General features: G+C 63.4%; 1 protein-coding gene across 1 annotated transcript in view; it reads right to left on the bottom strand.

The window, feature by feature from the left end:
- Positions 1–17,370, bottom strand: part of MACF1 (microtubule actin crosslinking factor 1) — a 143,250-nt gene that overhangs the window by 99,615 nt on the left and 26,265 nt on the right. The window contains exons 2-5 of the mRNA XM_083809812.1: positions 8,504–8,565; positions 7,345–7,434; positions 4,708–4,785; positions 2,938–3,030 (exon numbers count right to left, since the gene is read on the bottom strand). Of these exons, the coding sequence (XP_083665938.1) occupies positions 2,938–3,030; positions 4,708–4,785; positions 7,345–7,434; positions 8,504–8,565 (323 nt within the window). The remainder of the gene's footprint in view (positions 1–2,937; positions 3,031–4,707; positions 4,786–7,344; positions 7,435–8,503; positions 8,566–17,370) is intronic.

The raw sequence follows: 17,370 nt of genomic DNA, 5'->3' as shown, positions 1-17,370 counted from the left end.
GAGCTTTCCGCACTTCCCCCTGAAACCTCTCCTTCACCTGCACGATGCGCCCCGGGCCGGGCCCCCCGCCCGGCGGCAGAGCCCCTCGGTGCCGGCTCCCGGCGGGGTCCTCTCCGCCCTCCTGTCGCGGGGCTGCCTCCAACTTCAGAGCCTCGTCGTCCTCGGCCACCTCCACGGCCGGCTGCTCCTCCTCCGGGGCCACCGCTGGCACCGCTCTCTTCTTCCCCCTCCGCCTCCGTTTGAAGCGGACCCGTTTTTTGGGGGGCAGGGGAGCCTTTCCGGCAGCCTTTTCTTTCGGCTCTTTAACGCAGCCCAGAGAATTCCCCATCTCCTCGGTGCAGAAAGCGCCGGCAATAACGCAGCGAGGCCGGCTGCCGGCTGCTCCCGAATAAATCCCGGTCTCGGCTTCATCGGCTCAGCCGCACGTTTTACACCGCGCAGCGCGGCGCACTGCCCCTCGCATCCGCGCCCGCCCGCCAGCCCCGCCGCCGCTCCAGACAGCCATCTTACAGCCTGGGAGCTGCAACAAGACAAATTCAAAGCATCTCACTGCAGTTCAGAAATCACTTGACCTAAAAGCAGACGGGGACCGGATTGGCTGCAGCTCTCTCTCTCCAAATATGAGGTAATTGGAGCACTGCCCTCGCCAACACAAACAGAGAGCAGGAACCAGACGGAAAAACGGGGAAAGGGGAGGGAGAGGCTGGGAGGGGTGGGGAGAGAAGGGAAAAAAAAAAGAAGAAAAAAACCAACAAGAAAACGGGAAGGTTGGCAAAGGTAGCATAAAGGAAGGGGTGGGAGAGAAATAGGAAAAAAGCAGGGAGGAGCCAGAGCAGCTCTGCGTGCACGCGGATGGGGACGGGGATGCGGAGCCCACCGGCACCGAACCCCGCCAGCTCCCGTGGGGCGTTTCCGAGGGCATGCTCGCACCAGCTGCGATCGCTCCCTAATTCCTAAATCCCAAGAGCCCCAAGAGACCGCCTCACGTGCCCACCCCCCCGGCCAGGCTCCCCTCCCTCCAGGCACCGAGGGGCAGCACGGGAGGACACGTGTCAGGGTGCCTTGGGGACCCGGCTGTGCTTCGGGGAGCAGCGGGCTCTGGTACCAACAGGCTACGAGAGCAGCCCACGCCCCAACGGGGCACTGGAGCCCCCCCAGGGCAGGGCTCCGGTGCAAGGAGCACACAGCACCCTAGGAGCAGAGAAACACATGTCAGCAGCAGGGATGAGACAGCAAACAGGCAGGAGATAAAGATGTGGGGACCAAACCTGACGTCAGCCACCTCCGGGGTCACCCTCAACAAGGAGGGACCCACAGACACCGAGAGCCCCGTGACACGGGGGCAGCTCCGCGCTGGTACCGTCCCACCCCAACCCGCCCCCCAGGGCTCTGCTCGCTCTGCCGGCTGCGGCACCGGGATATGGGAGATTAAGAGGTTCACAATGGAGCTGCAGCCCTAGAAAAAATCCGGCTAGCGCAGGCGGGGGGACGTGCCCGGATGCGCAGGCTCGCTGCCGCCAGCTCCCCCATCGCCCTGGTGGCAGTGTGCCCTCCCGGTGGGGCAAGGAGGGGACCCGGGGGCTGACCCACACGGGGACCCGGGCAGCTCCTGCTTTGGCCCCGCTCTCCCACACACCGGCAGGGCATCACAGACCAGGGCACGGCTGCCCAGAAGGTGGTGGGGAAGGGAGGGCTCCACACCCCCAGCAGACGTGACCCGGACTCATCGGCACCATGACCCTGCTCCTTCTGGGGGCCACAATGCGGGCAGCTGTCCCCAGTTCCTCCCTGCTAGCAGGGACACTGCCGTCCACCAGAAATGCTCCATCATCAGAAAAGGTACCCGATGACAGCCACGTCCTGTGAGCGCACCAGCCCTGACCCTCCGCAACAGCCAAACGTGCCCTCACTCCAAAAAGCCAAAAGCCGCTGCGTTTTTGGAAGTAACGACCAGTGCTGGCGGCCCAGCCAAGGCAGCAGCTCCCCGGCAGACTGCACACTCATCCTGTGAAAATGAAAAGCTTCCTTAAGAGGTCTCAAAGCCAGCACTAGTCTCGCCTGGGAGATGCCAGCGAGGACACGTCAGGCAGCCGGGACGCAGCGGCTCCTGAGGCCCGCTTGTGCGGTCCCGGTCCCGTGCCTCGCCGCCTCCCGGCACACCATGAGTGAGCCCCACGGGGGGAGCAGGGCGCCAGCAGCCCCTGCTCCGCAGGTAGGAGCCCACAGGGGGCAACTGGGCAGCAGCGTGTGGCCGTCACCCTCCTCCCACAGCCCCAGCCCCACTCCTCTGCCACCGCCGCACGCAGCGAGTCCCGGGATGTGCCTGCAACACGTGGGTAATTAGCCAGCTCCACCTGGAGAATCTGAGGCTATTGAAGACACAAAAGGTGGTTTTGCAAGAACATCCATAACACCCAGTTGCTGGAGATGGTCCCTGGCAGGGTCAGGCAGTTTCTCCCATCCCTACACTGAACTGCTGTCACACAGCTGACATTCTCCATCCCGATGGAGGACCCCGTGGCCCGTGGCCACCCCAAGGCTGCCAGCGCCTGTGGGGTGAGAGCCCCTGCATGGCCACGAGCTCGTCCTGTCCCCACCAGCCCCCTCCGAGCTCGATCTTCTCCGGAGGCTTCAGCTGAGCAAACTGCTCCTGCCAACCCCCTCGGTGCCAAGCAGGAGGCCGCAGCACACAGCCCATCATTAATGATTTAATTATGGAAATGATGAGAAAAGGGAGCTGCTGTTCTCCAGCACTGGTCTCTGCGACGCTGCCATGTACATGAGTCCCCCACCCTGATCGGTGTGCAGGCATCGCCATGAAACACGCGTGTCCGGACAGACATCACGTGTCCGGACAGACAGACACCAGGGCCCCGGGGACACAGCACGCCCCCCCATCGGCCCCACATCCTCCAGCAGAAAGCACTCACGGCCTACCTGGAAGTGGAGGATAATCGTCCATATGAGCCCCAGGGTGAGCTTGGGGTTGCCATCTGTAATGTCATCATTGCGGATGTTCACCAATTTCACCTGAAAGAGAAGCAAAATGGTCAAACCCCCGTCAGCCACCCCGGTGGGACCGTCCCCGACCAGGCTGCCCCCAGACCCCCAGGCCCCACCACCCCGGGCGCTCAGAGGGGCACAGCCCCCCCGGCCCCGCTCCATCCCCAGGCTGGCCGAAGGGGCAGAGGAGCAAGAAAACGAGGCCGCTCGGTGCCTCTGCTCCACCAGCAGCAGAAGGAAGGATTTTTCACGGCCTTCGCCTGCTCTGGTCGGGCAGCCAGAAGTGCTTTACCAGCACTTAACGCTTTATTTCGGTTCACGTGGAGAAGTGCCTCGTCCCCAGAGCCCTGAGCACTAGTGCATAATTTAATAGCTAGACCACAAAGCATGGTTAAAAGAGGACAGCCAGGCTTTATTAACTCCCTCTTGGGTTCAAAACCAAGCTGCTAATCAACCCGCCCTAACAAAGGCAGATAACCCGGCTCTGCCCTCACCGGGATCCACCGAAGATCCATGTCCTGGCAGGCTCCAGACCGCACGGCCCTGGAGCTGCTCCTTCCCGGCTGCTTTGCTCCCGGGGTGTTTTAAATTGGGCAGTCCCCAGGCAGCACAGAGATCGCTGCGGCACTGGGTGCATGAGCCCCGGCACTCCCAGGGACCAGCCGCAGTGCTGTCCCTGTCCTGCTGCTGCCCGCCTCAGGCTCCTCGTCCGTCCCCAGGGCACGGTGCGCCCGTTGCCCACCCCGGCCACGACCGCTGGCAGCGCTGGCCAGGGTGAGGCATCCCGGCAAGCCCTCGGCTGCCAGGCCATAGGGCTTCAAAGAAGAAGTGTTTAATCCAAGTGGAGAAACAAGCTCCCCGGAGCCCCCGGCAAAATGTCTCTATCAAGGGGCTGGGGAGGAGGGTGGGGGCTGGAAGCGCCTCACCCTCCCTGGAGCAGGGCTTGTGCGCAAATTTATTCGGTGCCCTTGGGCCAGCAGAGAGAAAAACCTCTGCTTCAGCACGAATTGGTACAATTTATCATCGCCTCCACGTAGCTGGGGAACATCGTGCGAGGAACCTGACGGAACAGGCAGAACAAGAGAGCCGGCCCCGGGGGCTGCGGGGGCTTCGCATGCAGAAGGAACAAGTCTGGGGATGCGCCCGCTGCGAGACCTGCCCGGGAGGCTCTGCGGTGTCCCGCGGGCGCTCCGGGACCAACACCTCCCGGAGCCTGGCAGAGGGAGCTGCCCCGGGGCAGGACACCACGTCTGCGTGGCCGTGCAGGGGCAGCACCACACGGCGGCACCGGGGTCTGAGCAGGAGGCAGCTGCCCACGGACGTGCCCCTGACACCGGTGGGAGATGCCCCAGCTGCACGTCCCCGCTGCAGGGACCTGCTGGGGAGCTGCAGGTGAGGCTCAGGGGGTGCAGAGGTGATGCTGGGGCATCTGCAAAACCCTGTCCAGAAGGGCAGCCCCATTTCTCAGTTTGAAACTCGTTATTTTGCACTGCACGCACAGTTCGGCAACACCTGCAAGGGGAAGTCCCTCTACAGAGCTGTCATCAGCCAGCACCTCTGGGACGTGCACACCCAGCACTGGCAGATGCTGCTTCCACAGCCTTCCTGAGCCACAGCCAGGAGAGGGAGTCCCCGACCATCCCGCTCTGCTCCTGCGACAGCTTAAATCACCAGGTAACCATCGTGCTCCCGCGCAGCCCTTACCTGCCGTTGCTTCAGGAAATCCAGGGCGATCTGCACGTTCTGCAGCCTGTGGAAACGCATCCGGCCCTTCTCTCGTGGCTGCAAAACAGAAGCAGCGGCTGCAGAGCGGGCTGGCCGGGCAGCGGGGCTGGGATACAGCACCCCGCGGGCACGGCCCCACACTGCACACCCCACATGCGCTGTGGACCCGACCCCGTGAGCCCGTGGCCACCCCGCGCTCAGCGTGCTCCTGTGACCCCGTGCACTCAAACACACTGCTCCCTTTCCTTGTTCTGCAGGAGAAAAAAAGTCAACACTACACGAGATCCTGCTGCAGGAGGGAAAAAGCCCACGGTGGGGCATGGAGCTGGAAAGGCCCTGAGCCCTCGCTGTCCTTGGGGCGAACAATGAGTCCCCCTAAGACCCCAAGTCCCTGCGCCAAAGCTCTGGGCTGCTGCCAGCACCAGGCACGACCAGCTCAGCCTCAGAGGCTTCATGGCAGGGACCGGCTGCGGGTCCCCACCTGAGGGCAGAGACCCCAGCCCAGCAGGGGCTGCTGCTCCAGATGCTGCCTTTGAACTGCTGGGAAGAAATGCAGTGCCCTCAGCTGCCGAGTTCTGGCCCAGGAGGGAGCGGAGCAGGGCTGGGTGCGCGGCTCGGACCTCCCTGTGCGAGCCCAGGCAGCTAGGGTGGGCGCTGGGGCTGCCCCGAAGCAGCAGAAGGGGGGATCGATGCCCTAACCCTGAGCTGGGCCTCACCAAGAGGTGTCCCCAGGGTGCTCCGAGCAGCGAGGACACCACAAGTGTCCTTCCGTCCCCAGTGGCAGGGGAAGAACTGTCCCTGCGAGAGGAACACCTCGGGGGCCGCGGAGGACCGGGGGCTCGGCAGGAAGGTGCTGCACCCCCAGCTCCTGCCCAGCTCCCGAGGAGCAGCAGGGGACGCAGCACCAGGAAACCACCACCCAGAGCACGGGGGCAGAAAATCCGTCTTCTCTTCCGCCTCGGTGAGGTGATGGGGCCTGCCCATCCACTGCAGGCATGGTCGAGCGCCTTTAGGGCAAACCCTTGGCTTTGTTCTCATCTCCACTCGCATGCACGGGGCCGCTGGTTGTGACCCGGACCCCACCATCGCCCCAGCCCGCTCCTCACAGCCGAGGCGCGACGGTGCCGGTGCCCGGCGTGTCTCCATGCAGTGCAGGGGTTAGCAGACATCACGGCACGCTGCGGGTCGAGCAGGCAGGGCCCCGGCTGGGGCCTGCGGTGCCCACGGGCACGTGCAGGACCCGTCCCCCCGGCTGTCAGTAGGACTCATGCTCTCACACCGAGCGGGTGGCGTGCCCTGACTGCGAGCCGGCACCGCCATGCACGCGCAGATAATCCAGGCAACGCTAGCACAGCTCCGTGAGGCCCGTCGGGTCCGCAGGCCTGGCACAGCTCTGCTTGCTCGAGCTCACAGACAGGCGACCGCCCTGACCGAGCGCTGGCAAAGAGCAGCGGGGATTGATCAAAAACCCCGCTAGTGCCCAGGTGAGGGGAAGGTCGGAGCCCCGCTGGGTTGCACTGGACCATCTGCCGGCACGCCGGTGTCAGCCGGGGGTTTGCTGCGTCCTGGGTGGACCCGACCTACTTCTTCATCATCATCTTCCTCCTCCTCCCGCTCTTCGCTGCTTGCACGGCACCAGGCCGGCGCTTTCACCAGGCGAAGGCTCCTCTGAGCTGGCGGCTCTATTTGCTAAGGAGCACGGCACGGACGGCACGATGGGAGGGTGACACACAGGGAGACAGAACGGAAACCAAAATGCAAGACCCAGGTAAAGGAAAACCAAAGAGAAACACGTGCCCTGGCGAGGCTCCTCGCTGGCTCTCCTGGACACCACGGGCTCTGCCGCAGCCTCGCGTGCTGCCCATGGGGCTCAGGCAGGGAAACTTCCCCGTGGCTTTGAAGCCAAAATGACGAGAAAGAGGCTGTCTGGATCCCAGGCAGCTCCATCCAATTCTTCAGCCCCCACAGCATCTAATTTGGCATCTCAGGAGGGTAACGGAGTGAGTTAACAGATCTCTGCCCAGATCCTATTTTAGGGGAAGACTAAAACAGTTCCTGCTGTGCTACGCTGTTGCACCAATAACTCGCAGTAAATGTGACAGTCTGCGAAGGAGGAGAAGGAAGGGGGATTCTACGATGCTCAAGATGCAAGAAAAGAGGTCTGCACATCAGACAGCTCCTGGGAGCTGCAAACCCAGATCGTGGGGCAGGGGAGGGCAATGTGGCTTCTACCAACTCTGGGCAAAAGTGCTGGACATGCTGTCACAGAAACAGTTTTAGTCAAATCCATTATTATCCAGTATTTTAAAGACGTAGTGAAATCTGGAAAGGGAAGGCATGTATAAGCCCTCCCCAAAAGAGGGCTCTGCCCAAGGCACCACAACCCAGCGGCTTTAAATAATCACACGCTTTGGTGGTATCCAGGAAACCAGCACGAGGAACATGGGTTCGAGTGAAAATAAATGAAATAAATAACAAAATGACACACATTTCAAAACAAAACTATGGCAGAAGAAATGACTGCTGACTGCTGCGGCTGCGCTGGAGCAGGAGGGCGGACGGAGGGAGCGGAGCGGGGCTGGGCAGCAGCTCCGGCACCCCACGGCGCAGACTTACCAGCTTCACGCCCGACAGCACCTCCAGCAGCGAGATCAGGTTGTGGCCGTCCCGCAGGTCTTCGTACAGGTCGTTGATGTGCTTGCGCACCTGCGAGAGGCAGGGAGGGAAGGAACATGCTCAGGGCTCCGCTCGCCGGCTGCTGGACTTGCGGCAGTGGAGGAGGAGGGCAGCGGAGTTTGCAAGCAGACATCTCTCAACAGAACACGTGTGTTTAAACCGGTTATTCCAAAATTATCGCTAAGGAAACCAGCCTCCGCTTTCCAAAATGACCTGGCAGGAGCTGCTGCCAATTTCAGATGCACGAACAGATCCCCGTTAAACCATCCTCACTCCAGGCAGTCCCGTAGTATCGCACGAGTCCCGGGGCGTCTCCCAGGGCACGCGGCTCCAGTGAAGGACTGCAGATGTTTCTGGGGGGAGCACGGCTGCGGAGCGCGAGCAGCTTCTGGCACAGGCCAGGCTGGAAACACCAAGCCTCTGGACCTGCTCGTCCCCCAGCAAACCCAGACCTCGCCCTGGTGCTTTGCGCAGCTGAGAAGTCCCAGATGTTTCCGCACCGCAGCCTAAAGCAGGTGGCCCCAATTTTCCCCCCGCCCTTCATTTGTGAGATTTAGAAAGTAGCTGAAAGGCTGACACACGTTCACAAGGCTGGCTGAAAAGCAAGCCTGTGACACCTCTAATGCCCAAACTACTTTTTTTTAATTTTTTTCTTTTTGCAAACAGAGACTAAATTTGGCAGTTAGCCAAGCAAAGCGCCTCGCAGCACAACGTTAAACCCGCTCAGCAGCGAGCATCTCCCTCCCGCCCCAGCTGCCAGAGGGAGGCTGGGACACGGGCGCAGCAGAGCCGAGCAGAACAGGACCGGGAGCAGCAGGACGAGCAGCGCACGAGCCTCGAGTTACAGCGAGGGCTGCGAGCGCAGGAGGCGAACGTACCAAAAGGGCTGCGCTGCGATGTTACAGTGCCCTCCAAAGGCACCTACACACGTCCATCGCAACCCGCTCTGCTCCGAGTACAGACACGTTTTGAACGCCCAACACCAGCGCAAAAATTCCCAGACTAAAAACCAGGCGTTTACCTGCCTGTCCTGAGCCAGGATGGATAGAGAGACAGACAGACGTTTAACCCGTGTGACAATAAAACACGCGACTCTTACCTTCATCAAGTGTTTATTGACCCATTTAGTGAAGGTTTTCTTTTGGACTCTGTCCCGTTCATCTGTTGAAAGAACACAAAGGCAGCTCTCGGTCAGTATTTTTCGTGCACAAACTCAAATGACTTTCAAATGAGGGGAAGAGACAGAGCAACCGCTGCCGGTGCCAGGACTGCCGGACGGATCCTGCCCCCGTGCCGGGAACAGAGGCTGCTTATTCGTGGGGTACGTGGATGGGGCCGCTCGCCTGGCACCGCAGCCTGGCTCCAGCAGAGGAACAGAAAACGGCCCGGGGCTGCGCCTGTGCCTGGTCACCCCACAATTAATGCTTTAGATTCGGGGGAAAACAGTTTGTTTAAATAAAAGCAGCACAGAGCGTTACAGAGGGGACCCCTGTGCCTCCCTTTCTTCCCTGAAGGGGCAGCGCCAGGAGGAAGAGGAGGCTCGCCGACCCCCTGCGCATTGGGGTAGGTGTCCCCCTCCTCTACGTGCCCCTGGAAGGCTTTGACCCATTACATAAAACCCACAGATATCCCTTAAAAGGCCACTGACAACACGTGCAATTAGCAGCTTATTCTTCCGCTGTATTTTTGGTTCATTGGATTGCCAGGATTTAACGTTTATTTCCGTCCCGCAGCTCAGCCGAGCTCTGCCTGTCCGGGTCACCCGGCCCCACAGGACAGGGGGACAGGGGGGCACCGTCCCCGGAGGTCCCGTGCAGCCCCCAAACCCCCAGGGCTCTTCCCGCAGGGGATGGGACAGGAGATTTGTGCTGACACCGAACAGCTCTGGGGAGCTGCCAGCAGGCTTTGTCCTGCCCATTCTCAGTGAAAAAACAACGCAAGAGACAAAACAAACGAGGCAAAAGGAGAGGGTACGGGGCAGGGCTGCCCTGGGGCCGCGCAGCACCCACCGCCTCCTCCCTGCGCCCAGGCAGCTGCGGGGCTCAGCGTAATCCCACAGCCAGCCCCGCACCAAGTGGGATTGCCTGATTTTAACAACATAATCTCAGAGGAGAGCCGGCGCCTTGGTGCTGAGCCGGCGCTGCGGTGTGCCGGAGCAGGATCCCGTGGCGCAGAATGTGGGGGCTGCCCCGGAGCATCCCCCCGCAGCCCTCGGGGCACAGGGATGCGCTCGGGCAGCAGCCGGGTGCTGGATTTTGGCAAAAGCCCACCCCGGATCCCCGGGAAGGCGATCACATCTGCTGAGGGGTTCTGCGCTCTGCTGGGCATCAGCTGGAGCTCCGGGCAGGGAAACGCACCGCTCCCATCGCTCTGCACCAGTCCGGTCCAGCCCGGCACAGCAAAGCCAAGGGCGGTGAAATTCCTTTCTCCCCCAGCCAAGGGGCGTTCCTGAGCCCAGCCCAAGCTCCTGGAGCCCTGCCCTGTCCAGATGCAGGCTGTACCACGGAGAAAGTGGCAAAGGACGCAATGCAAGACATCCCTCTGACACCATGGTTCCCCACACAGAAGGACCCCTTGCTTCTGTTTTAAAAACAAAGAAAAGACTCAAGAGAGGGGAGAGAACCAGCACCTTGCTCTCTCAGATCCCCCGGGCACCAGCCCAGGCTCCCTCGCCGTGCTGCACGTGCTGCTGCACCGCCCCACGTCCCCATCCCGCCGGCGGTGCCTGCGCCCCGGGAGGAGCCACGGCCCCACTCCTGGGGCCCCTCACAGCCCTGGGAAAACCTGGCCACGTCTCACCCCGCACGCAGGTGAAGGCACACCCCGGTGTTCCCACCTAACCACCACCCTGCGGCTTCCCCCACCCAAAGCACACAGCAGAACCCGTGGCACATCGCAGGCACGTCGCGGGCACGTCGCAGGCGAAGCCGTCCACGCCTCCCCCTCGCCATGCACCGTCCCCTGGCCGAGGCGAGGATCCAGGTGCCAAAACCCATCCCCTCGCTCCGCACCCCACCAGGCTCTCGCCTGGGCAGGGTTCCCCCGAGGGGCGGCCACGCCACGGCGCTGCCGCCTGGCACCGCTGCACGCCGCCTGCAGTGGGAAGCCACGTCACCGCCACGCGTCTGCGGGGACTTCTCCTCCACCCGTCCCCCAGAGCCATGGCGCTGGGTCTCTTCCTGACCCCGGCGCTAATTTCGGGTGGATGAGGCTCGAGCCGGCTCTAACCGTGACGCAGAGCCCGCGGCACGACACCGGCCACCGAGTTGGGAAGCGCCTGGCAGGTACTAACCCATGCAGCACATCCGGCACACCATGCGCGTGCTCAGCCACCTCTCCTCCCCGTACAGGCGCTGCGTTTCCATCTCCTGTGCCCGGGCTGGGGGGCGCTGGGTCCCGGCAGAATGGCGACCACCTCCCTGCTCCAAGGGACGGGTGGGGAAGGGTCTTCTGGCGGCACCTCCTGCCCCGCCGGCAGAGGCAGCGCGGTGGGTGACGGCTCGGCCGCAGCTCCTCCCACAGCACCACTTCCTACAGCCTCTGCCCCCCGCTCGGGGCCCGGCCGCCCTTCCTCCAGGGCATCGCCGCGAACCCCCTGCGATGCCAGCGGCCGCCTTGTGCTTCCTCCGGTCGCCGTGCCCCCCGGGGCCGTGCACCCCTCCGGACGCAGCCAGCCGAGCGGCCACAGGCACCAGGGAGAGGAGTTTGCCTCCAGAGGAGGGGGTGAGCTCGCCCGGCACGGTGACACTGCGTGTCCCCGAGGGTCTGCAGTCCTGACGGCCGCCCGATGCTCGCAGAGCTGTGCAGAAGGCTCCCTGCAGATTTCAGCCGCTCCCCACGAAGCGATGGGGAAGGAAGGGCAGTTCCCCCACCAGCGGCTCCAGCCAGGAGCAGGAGGCGTTGCAGAGCGCGGCGCAGCTCCCGGCGGCGACACGGGGCAGCAGAAGTGCTGGGGCACGGGTCGGAGCCACGCCAGGCGCGCCCGCGGAGCTGGGCACGGCCCCGCAGACAGGCTCCGGGCTTGTTTCTCTCCCTCTTGTTTTCCAGTTAATTGCACCAGCCGCGGGGCCGGGGCCGGGACGGACAATGACAGGCTTTTTTCCTCGCTCGCGCCTGCCAGCCAGAAGCTTCTCCACAAATAATTCCCTGGGTCCGAAGTACTGGAGCTGAGTCCCAAATGCTCCGGCTGCAGGCTGCAGTCCTGCTCGGCATGCGGGGAGATAACGGGGGCCTCCTTTATCGCCACCTCTCTTCCTTTTCTTCTAAATATAATCCCACCGCAGACCTCCTGGTCCAAGCCCCGCCGCCCTGGCCAGGGAGACGAGCGGAGCCAGCTCGCGGCCGGGGGAAGGCAGGAGCGCAGAGCCCCTGTGCATGGCAGGGGGCACACGGGGACGGGGACGCATCACCGAGCCCCGCGCAGAAAGTCTGGGGCAGGCCGGGAGGTGCCCATGGGCCTGCGGCACCTCGGCACGCTCGCCCTTCCCATCTGGCGCAGAACTGACGTTTTCTCCCTTTTTTTGCCCCGTCTCACCCCCTCCAGGTGGTTCCTGGGCTCTAACTAGGTTACGCACACCCCACACCGCGCTGTCGTCCGAGCTAATAATAATGCACAGCTACTGCTCGCTAACAGCATTAAGGCGCTGCGAGCTTATCTCTCGCCGGCTAATCTTTCCAGAGTCACCCTGATAAGCAACCTGTTGCAACCCCCCCCCCCGCTTCCCTCCGTCCTGTGCCATCTCGCAGGGGGCTCCTGGCCCCAGTGGCCCTGGCCACCAGGAGCCCCCAGCACCAGGACCCCCCAGCACCAGCCCTGCCTGGGGCCACGCAGGGGACGCGGGCAGTGCCCAGGTGACAAGGCCGACCCTGGCACCGTGGGGCTCCCACCCCTGCGTGCAGTGCATGGAGCGTTGCCGGGTGTCAGTGGTACAGGGAACAGCTCCAGCAAACGGTGCCCCTGCTGCTGCAGCTGCCGTCAGGCACTGGCAAGAACCGAAATCCGTAATTACACGTGCCCGTGCCACTTCCATTTGATGGTTCTCAGCACGTCTGATGCCTTCGGAGCTGCACAGACGCGTTCAGCTGCGACGCGCTTTCATGTCGCTGCCTTCCCGAGACAGGCGAGGCTTGCAAAGAGACAACCACGTGGCGAGCCCGGCCACAGCCCAGCCGAGCCTCAGCGCCGTGCTTCCCAGCAGCTGCTCCCACTGCGAGGCTGAGCACCTCGGCTGCTGCGCCCAGGGCAGCACAAGCCCTCGCCGGAGGGCAGAGGCAGCCAAGGAATGGAGCCACGCACCCAAGGGGTTTTCACATCTCTGTCGGTTCCCTGAACAAAGCAGCGAGAGCTGGGCGATGCGCAAAGCCACCCTGCCCCACACCTGGCCACAGGCAGCCCAAAACAGGGCACCAGCTGAGTCTGGGGAGGAAAACTTCCACTTGGCATCCCTTCAGCAGACCCCTCACCACGGCACCGCCGCCCCGTGCAGGTATTTCCCCCCGTTTGCCCGCGGCAGCCCTGTCCTGGCAGCCCCGTCCTGGCAGCTTGCCTGTCCGCACAGCTCCCGACGTGCCCGGCCGGTGCTGCCGCTCCCCCTCCTCGCCTCCTCACTGCATCCCTGCGCGCCTGTCGGGTGCCATCGCCGTCTGCTGCCTCCCCGCCCGGGCCGTGGCAAAGCCCCGTCCCAGCCCGGGCAGGGCAGGGCAGAGGGGTCCGGCATGGGAGGAAGGTGAGGGCCTGCGGGGCCTTCCACGTCCTGCACGGGCTCCTCAGATTCTGCTCAAATAAAGCCTGGGAATGCTTTATTTACTCAGCTCCCAGCTTTCTGCCCCGCTTGCTGCTCCCTGCTAAAGCCGGGGGGCACAGGACACACCAGATCGCGTCCTGTGCTGGATGAGCTCGCAGAGGTCCTGGGGACAGCTCTACATCACAGCATTAAATCACCCGCCCAGGTGTGGGGTGAAGGAGCTTTTTGTTCCATACCAGTGTTTAGAAACAAACTTGAAAGTTTCGAAGCAAATCGCTTTCGCTTCAAACTCCTTCAAGGCAAAAAAAAAGAAAGGGAATGCACTTTTTTTTGTTTTTCTTTTAACGTGGTACTTTCAAAATGGGGAATATGCAGAAAACCTGTCTGGCTCGGGAACATGAGGTATTTAAAATGTGCTGGCTGCCAACTCGAGAGCTGACATAATCCATCATGACAGCAGAGCTAATTGGACAGGATCTACAGAGCCTTTCGAAAGCGGGAGCGGAGACAGCACGTGACTCAGCCCGGAGGAACGCAGCAGATACCTGCGGTGGAAAACCAGCCAGCACCATCCAGCACCCGGATATTTAACGAGGCCGACACCCGAGCAGCGGTGACGCAGCGGAGAGCCGAGGCCGCCCGCGGCTGCACGGCGCAGCCGGCCGAGCACGCAGCGGTTACGTGCGCGCCGAAAGCTGCCGCAGGATGAGCCCCGTCCTCCGGGAGGTCGGGAGAGGTTGAGGCAGTGCCTGCAGGGCCTGCGGGGCGGGTGCCACCTCACCCTGCCGAGAGAGGGGTGAGGAAGGAAAGTGCGGATCGAGGGGTTTCGCTGCTCCCGACACCTGCGCCCGTGCTTGCCAAAGGGACGGGGTGTTGTCCTGCAAAGCAGCGGGGTCAGCGCATTACGGGGGGACGAGGGGCCAGGAGGGGATGGCAGCTCCGCAAAGGGGCCAGAAGATCCTGAGACAGAGCAGAGGCGAGCACAGCGCTCACCTCACTGCCCGAGGTGGCCCTGGCACCAAGACGAAGCAGACGGGGGCAGCGCTGGGTGGGTAACAGGGCACGCTGCTGCCCCGCAGCCCGCTTGTGCAACTCGGCTGCGCTCGGGGAGGCCTCAACAGATCTGTCCTGGCAGCGCTGGGGGAGGAAGGAAGGATCGCCTGCCACCAGTCTTATCTGGGGAAAAGGCCCAGCAGATCCCTGCCAGCTGCCCAGGCTCATCCGTCCCGCTCCTGCACATGGGAAAAGCGGAAGGAGGGGGGAACCTGGCCCCGCGCTGGGGCACGGGGGGAGCCAGGCAAACAAAGGGATCCCAGGAGGGAGACGTCAGGACGGAGAAGGCGCTGGTTAGTCCTTGTCCGGCCCTGAAGCTACGGCCTGCCCCGTAACGAACCCTCGCGGTCCTCGTGATGCGGTCACACACAATCCCTATTTTGGGAAACTGAGGCAGGGTCACTCCAGCTGCTCCGCGAGCCGCTGCCAAGGCCCGAGCAGCTCCAGGCGGCGTCTCGGCCACGGCCCTCGCTGCCGCTGCGGGTTCCTACGGGTTTCTGTGGGTTTCTGCAGGTAAGCGACATGCTGTTGTCGCTGCAAGCGGTCGTGGTGACGTTGGCCTGGGGAGAGGACGGTCTGGCGGCACAACCAGCACCACGTGTGCTGGGCTCGCGCCGAGACAAAAAGCAGCCTCATCCCCAGCGAGGCCCCTGCACCGAGATCCTCCCCCCCGGTGCCCGGCAGCCCCCCCAGCGCTTACACCGGGAGGGGAAACACCAAGTTTAGGCACCGCTAACCCTGCCCTCCCCGGGGCCTCCTCCCTCCTCCCGGCAGCCACGTCCGTCCGTCCGTCCCTCCCGCGCCGGGCCCCGACCCTGCCCCACGCCAGCCATCTTAGTGCCTGTCCCCTACCTGCCCCGCTCCGGCTCCTCCAGTACAGGACGCCGGCGATGCCCAGGACGTGGCTGAGGATGAAAGCGGCGGGCGGCAGATAGGAGCTCTCCGAAAGCGGCATCGTCCCCTACTCCCTGCCTGCCGGCCTCCGTCCCGTCGCTGCACGCCTGTCCCCAAACTTCTTGCTCCAGAGGCGGCTGCGGCGCGAGCTCGGCATCGCCGGCGGGGAACGAGGGGAGGCAGAGCCGCTGCCGGCACACGCTGCAAAACTTCCTGCCCGCGCCGCGCCGGCACCTCCGCTCCAGCTGGCCGCGGCCCCGGAGCTGGCAAGGCGCGGGGACGGCCAGCGCCGGCCCGTGGAGATTTTGGAGCTCAGGGTGGGGGTAGAGGAGAAAGCGAGCGGCAGGCCGACACGAACATCTTTCCTGTGTGTTCACGCGGTCAAACTTCGCCCCCCCCTCCCCTCCTCCTTCCAAGGGGAGAGACGTCATCTCCTGAATTTCCATTCCCAGCCCCGCTGGAAGGCCGGCTGCGGCTCCGCGGAGCAGGGGGCTCTCCGTGGGACGGCCACACCGAAACACCCGGCCCCAAACATGGGGCTGGGAGACCCGGGGCTCGCGGGTGGAGTTCGGGCGGCGCGCCGGCAGCTCGGGGCACCCAGCCGCACGCCGACAGTGCCAGCACGTCCCCAGGGAGCACCAGTCTGGCCGTAGGAAATCCTCTCCCCAGCAGCAAAGGTGAAAGCGAACGAAGCCAGATTTAGGCTTTGTGTGTTTCTTCACTGTTACTGGAAGTTTAACAAAAGCTCGTCGGCTTTTCCCACTCCTCGAGCCATTTCTCGTTACAGAGGGAGCAGGGCAAAAGGCCTGGAAACGCACTGCAACAGCATGGCAACGCTTCCTTTTTTTTTTTAGGAGAAATTAATTTCCGGGACTCCTCTGCAGCCGATGGGCCAGGGGCAGGAAGGGCTTTTTGCATGTCTAAGGGGAAACGCCAGCAGAAGGCTCTCTAAAGACAAAGGTTTCCCCCACGCCTCCTGAGGCTGAGGCCCCCAGCTGCTGCAGGGCTGGTGTCGGCGGTGCCACAGCTCCTGCTTAAACTGGGGGGTGAGCGAGAGGCCCCTGCCCAGGCTCTCCCCCACCCGCAGGCTCACCCCGCTCCCTGTCCCTCCCCGCACCCTGTTATTCTTGCAGCCAGCATTCGGGCGAGTCCCCGGGGGCCACCAGCGCTGCACGGTGACACTTTCCAGTCAGACGGGGCTAATTAACGGTCCCGTAGGGCCGCACCGCCTGCACAGGCGTTGTTCTGGTGGTTTCACCCACAGAGCCGCACGCCCTGCTGCCACACAGCCGTTACGGCCCGGCCCCTCGGCGCTGCGACCGCGCTGAGCGGGCGGGGGGGCCCCGGCCCAAGGCTCGGTTTCGCTCTCGGAGCTCCTCGTGCACCAGTCCCCAGTGGTTTGCCTCGCTTCTCGGGCGGCTGGAGGGTTACTCAGAATTTAACGCTGGGTTTCTGCCTTCGCCGCGGCTTCCAAGAAGCACCGAGCTAAGAGCAGCTTGCCCTGCTGAAGGCTCCTTGCAGCGGAGGGGGAAAGCCCCGCTTCCGATGCACGACAGCCGCGCCCCGGAAAGCTGCGAAACCGCAGCCTGGCTCAGGCATCAGCTGGGGCAGGAGCCTGGCGATGGGTTTGTGCAGGGCCAGCACCGCCCCAGCTGCACCAGACCCCGAAACCCCAGCACGCTGGGGGCACCCTACGAGCACCCAGCGGGGCCACGGCTCCCGCTCCGCCCAGACACCCGCAGACATTTTTGGCGCATGTACACACCCAGAGCCGCTCCCCCAGCCACACAGCCACAAGCACGGCCAGGCCCACGGAGAAAAACGTCACGAGTAAATTGTGATAGACCCAAACACGCGGCTTTGCTAAAACCGAGCCCACCGCAGGCTCTCCACTGCCCCAGGGAAATCTCAGCCGCGGCCGTGGACATCCTGCACCAGGTACCTGCAGCTCCCCGCGGCCACGCGGGCTAATAAGAGGGGCAAGGGGGAATAAAGAGGATTACCCCAGGGCTCAGCGCTGTGGCAACGTGTTTTCCACAGCTCTGGCCCTGCCCGACTTAAAAACATTCCAGCATAGCTTTCGTCTAAAGCAATCTGCTTTCTGTTAAGGCCGGGGAAGCGCTGCAGGAGCCGTGAGCTGCCCGGCAGCGCTCCCCTGCAGCGGCCGTTCCCGGCGGCGCGAGGCCACCATAAATAGCAAGCAGCAGGCACGGGGCAGCTCGCGCCCTGCGAGGCCGGCGTCTGCTGCTGCTGCTGGTGGTGGCAGGGCCGTGAC

This window comes from Anser anser, assembly GCF_964211835.1.
Source record: "Anser anser genome assembly, chromosome: 24".
Lineage (NCBI taxonomy): Eukaryota > Metazoa > Chordata > Aves > Anseriformes > Anatidae > Anser > Anser anser.
This window is presented reverse-complemented; position numbering and strand designations above follow the sequence as displayed.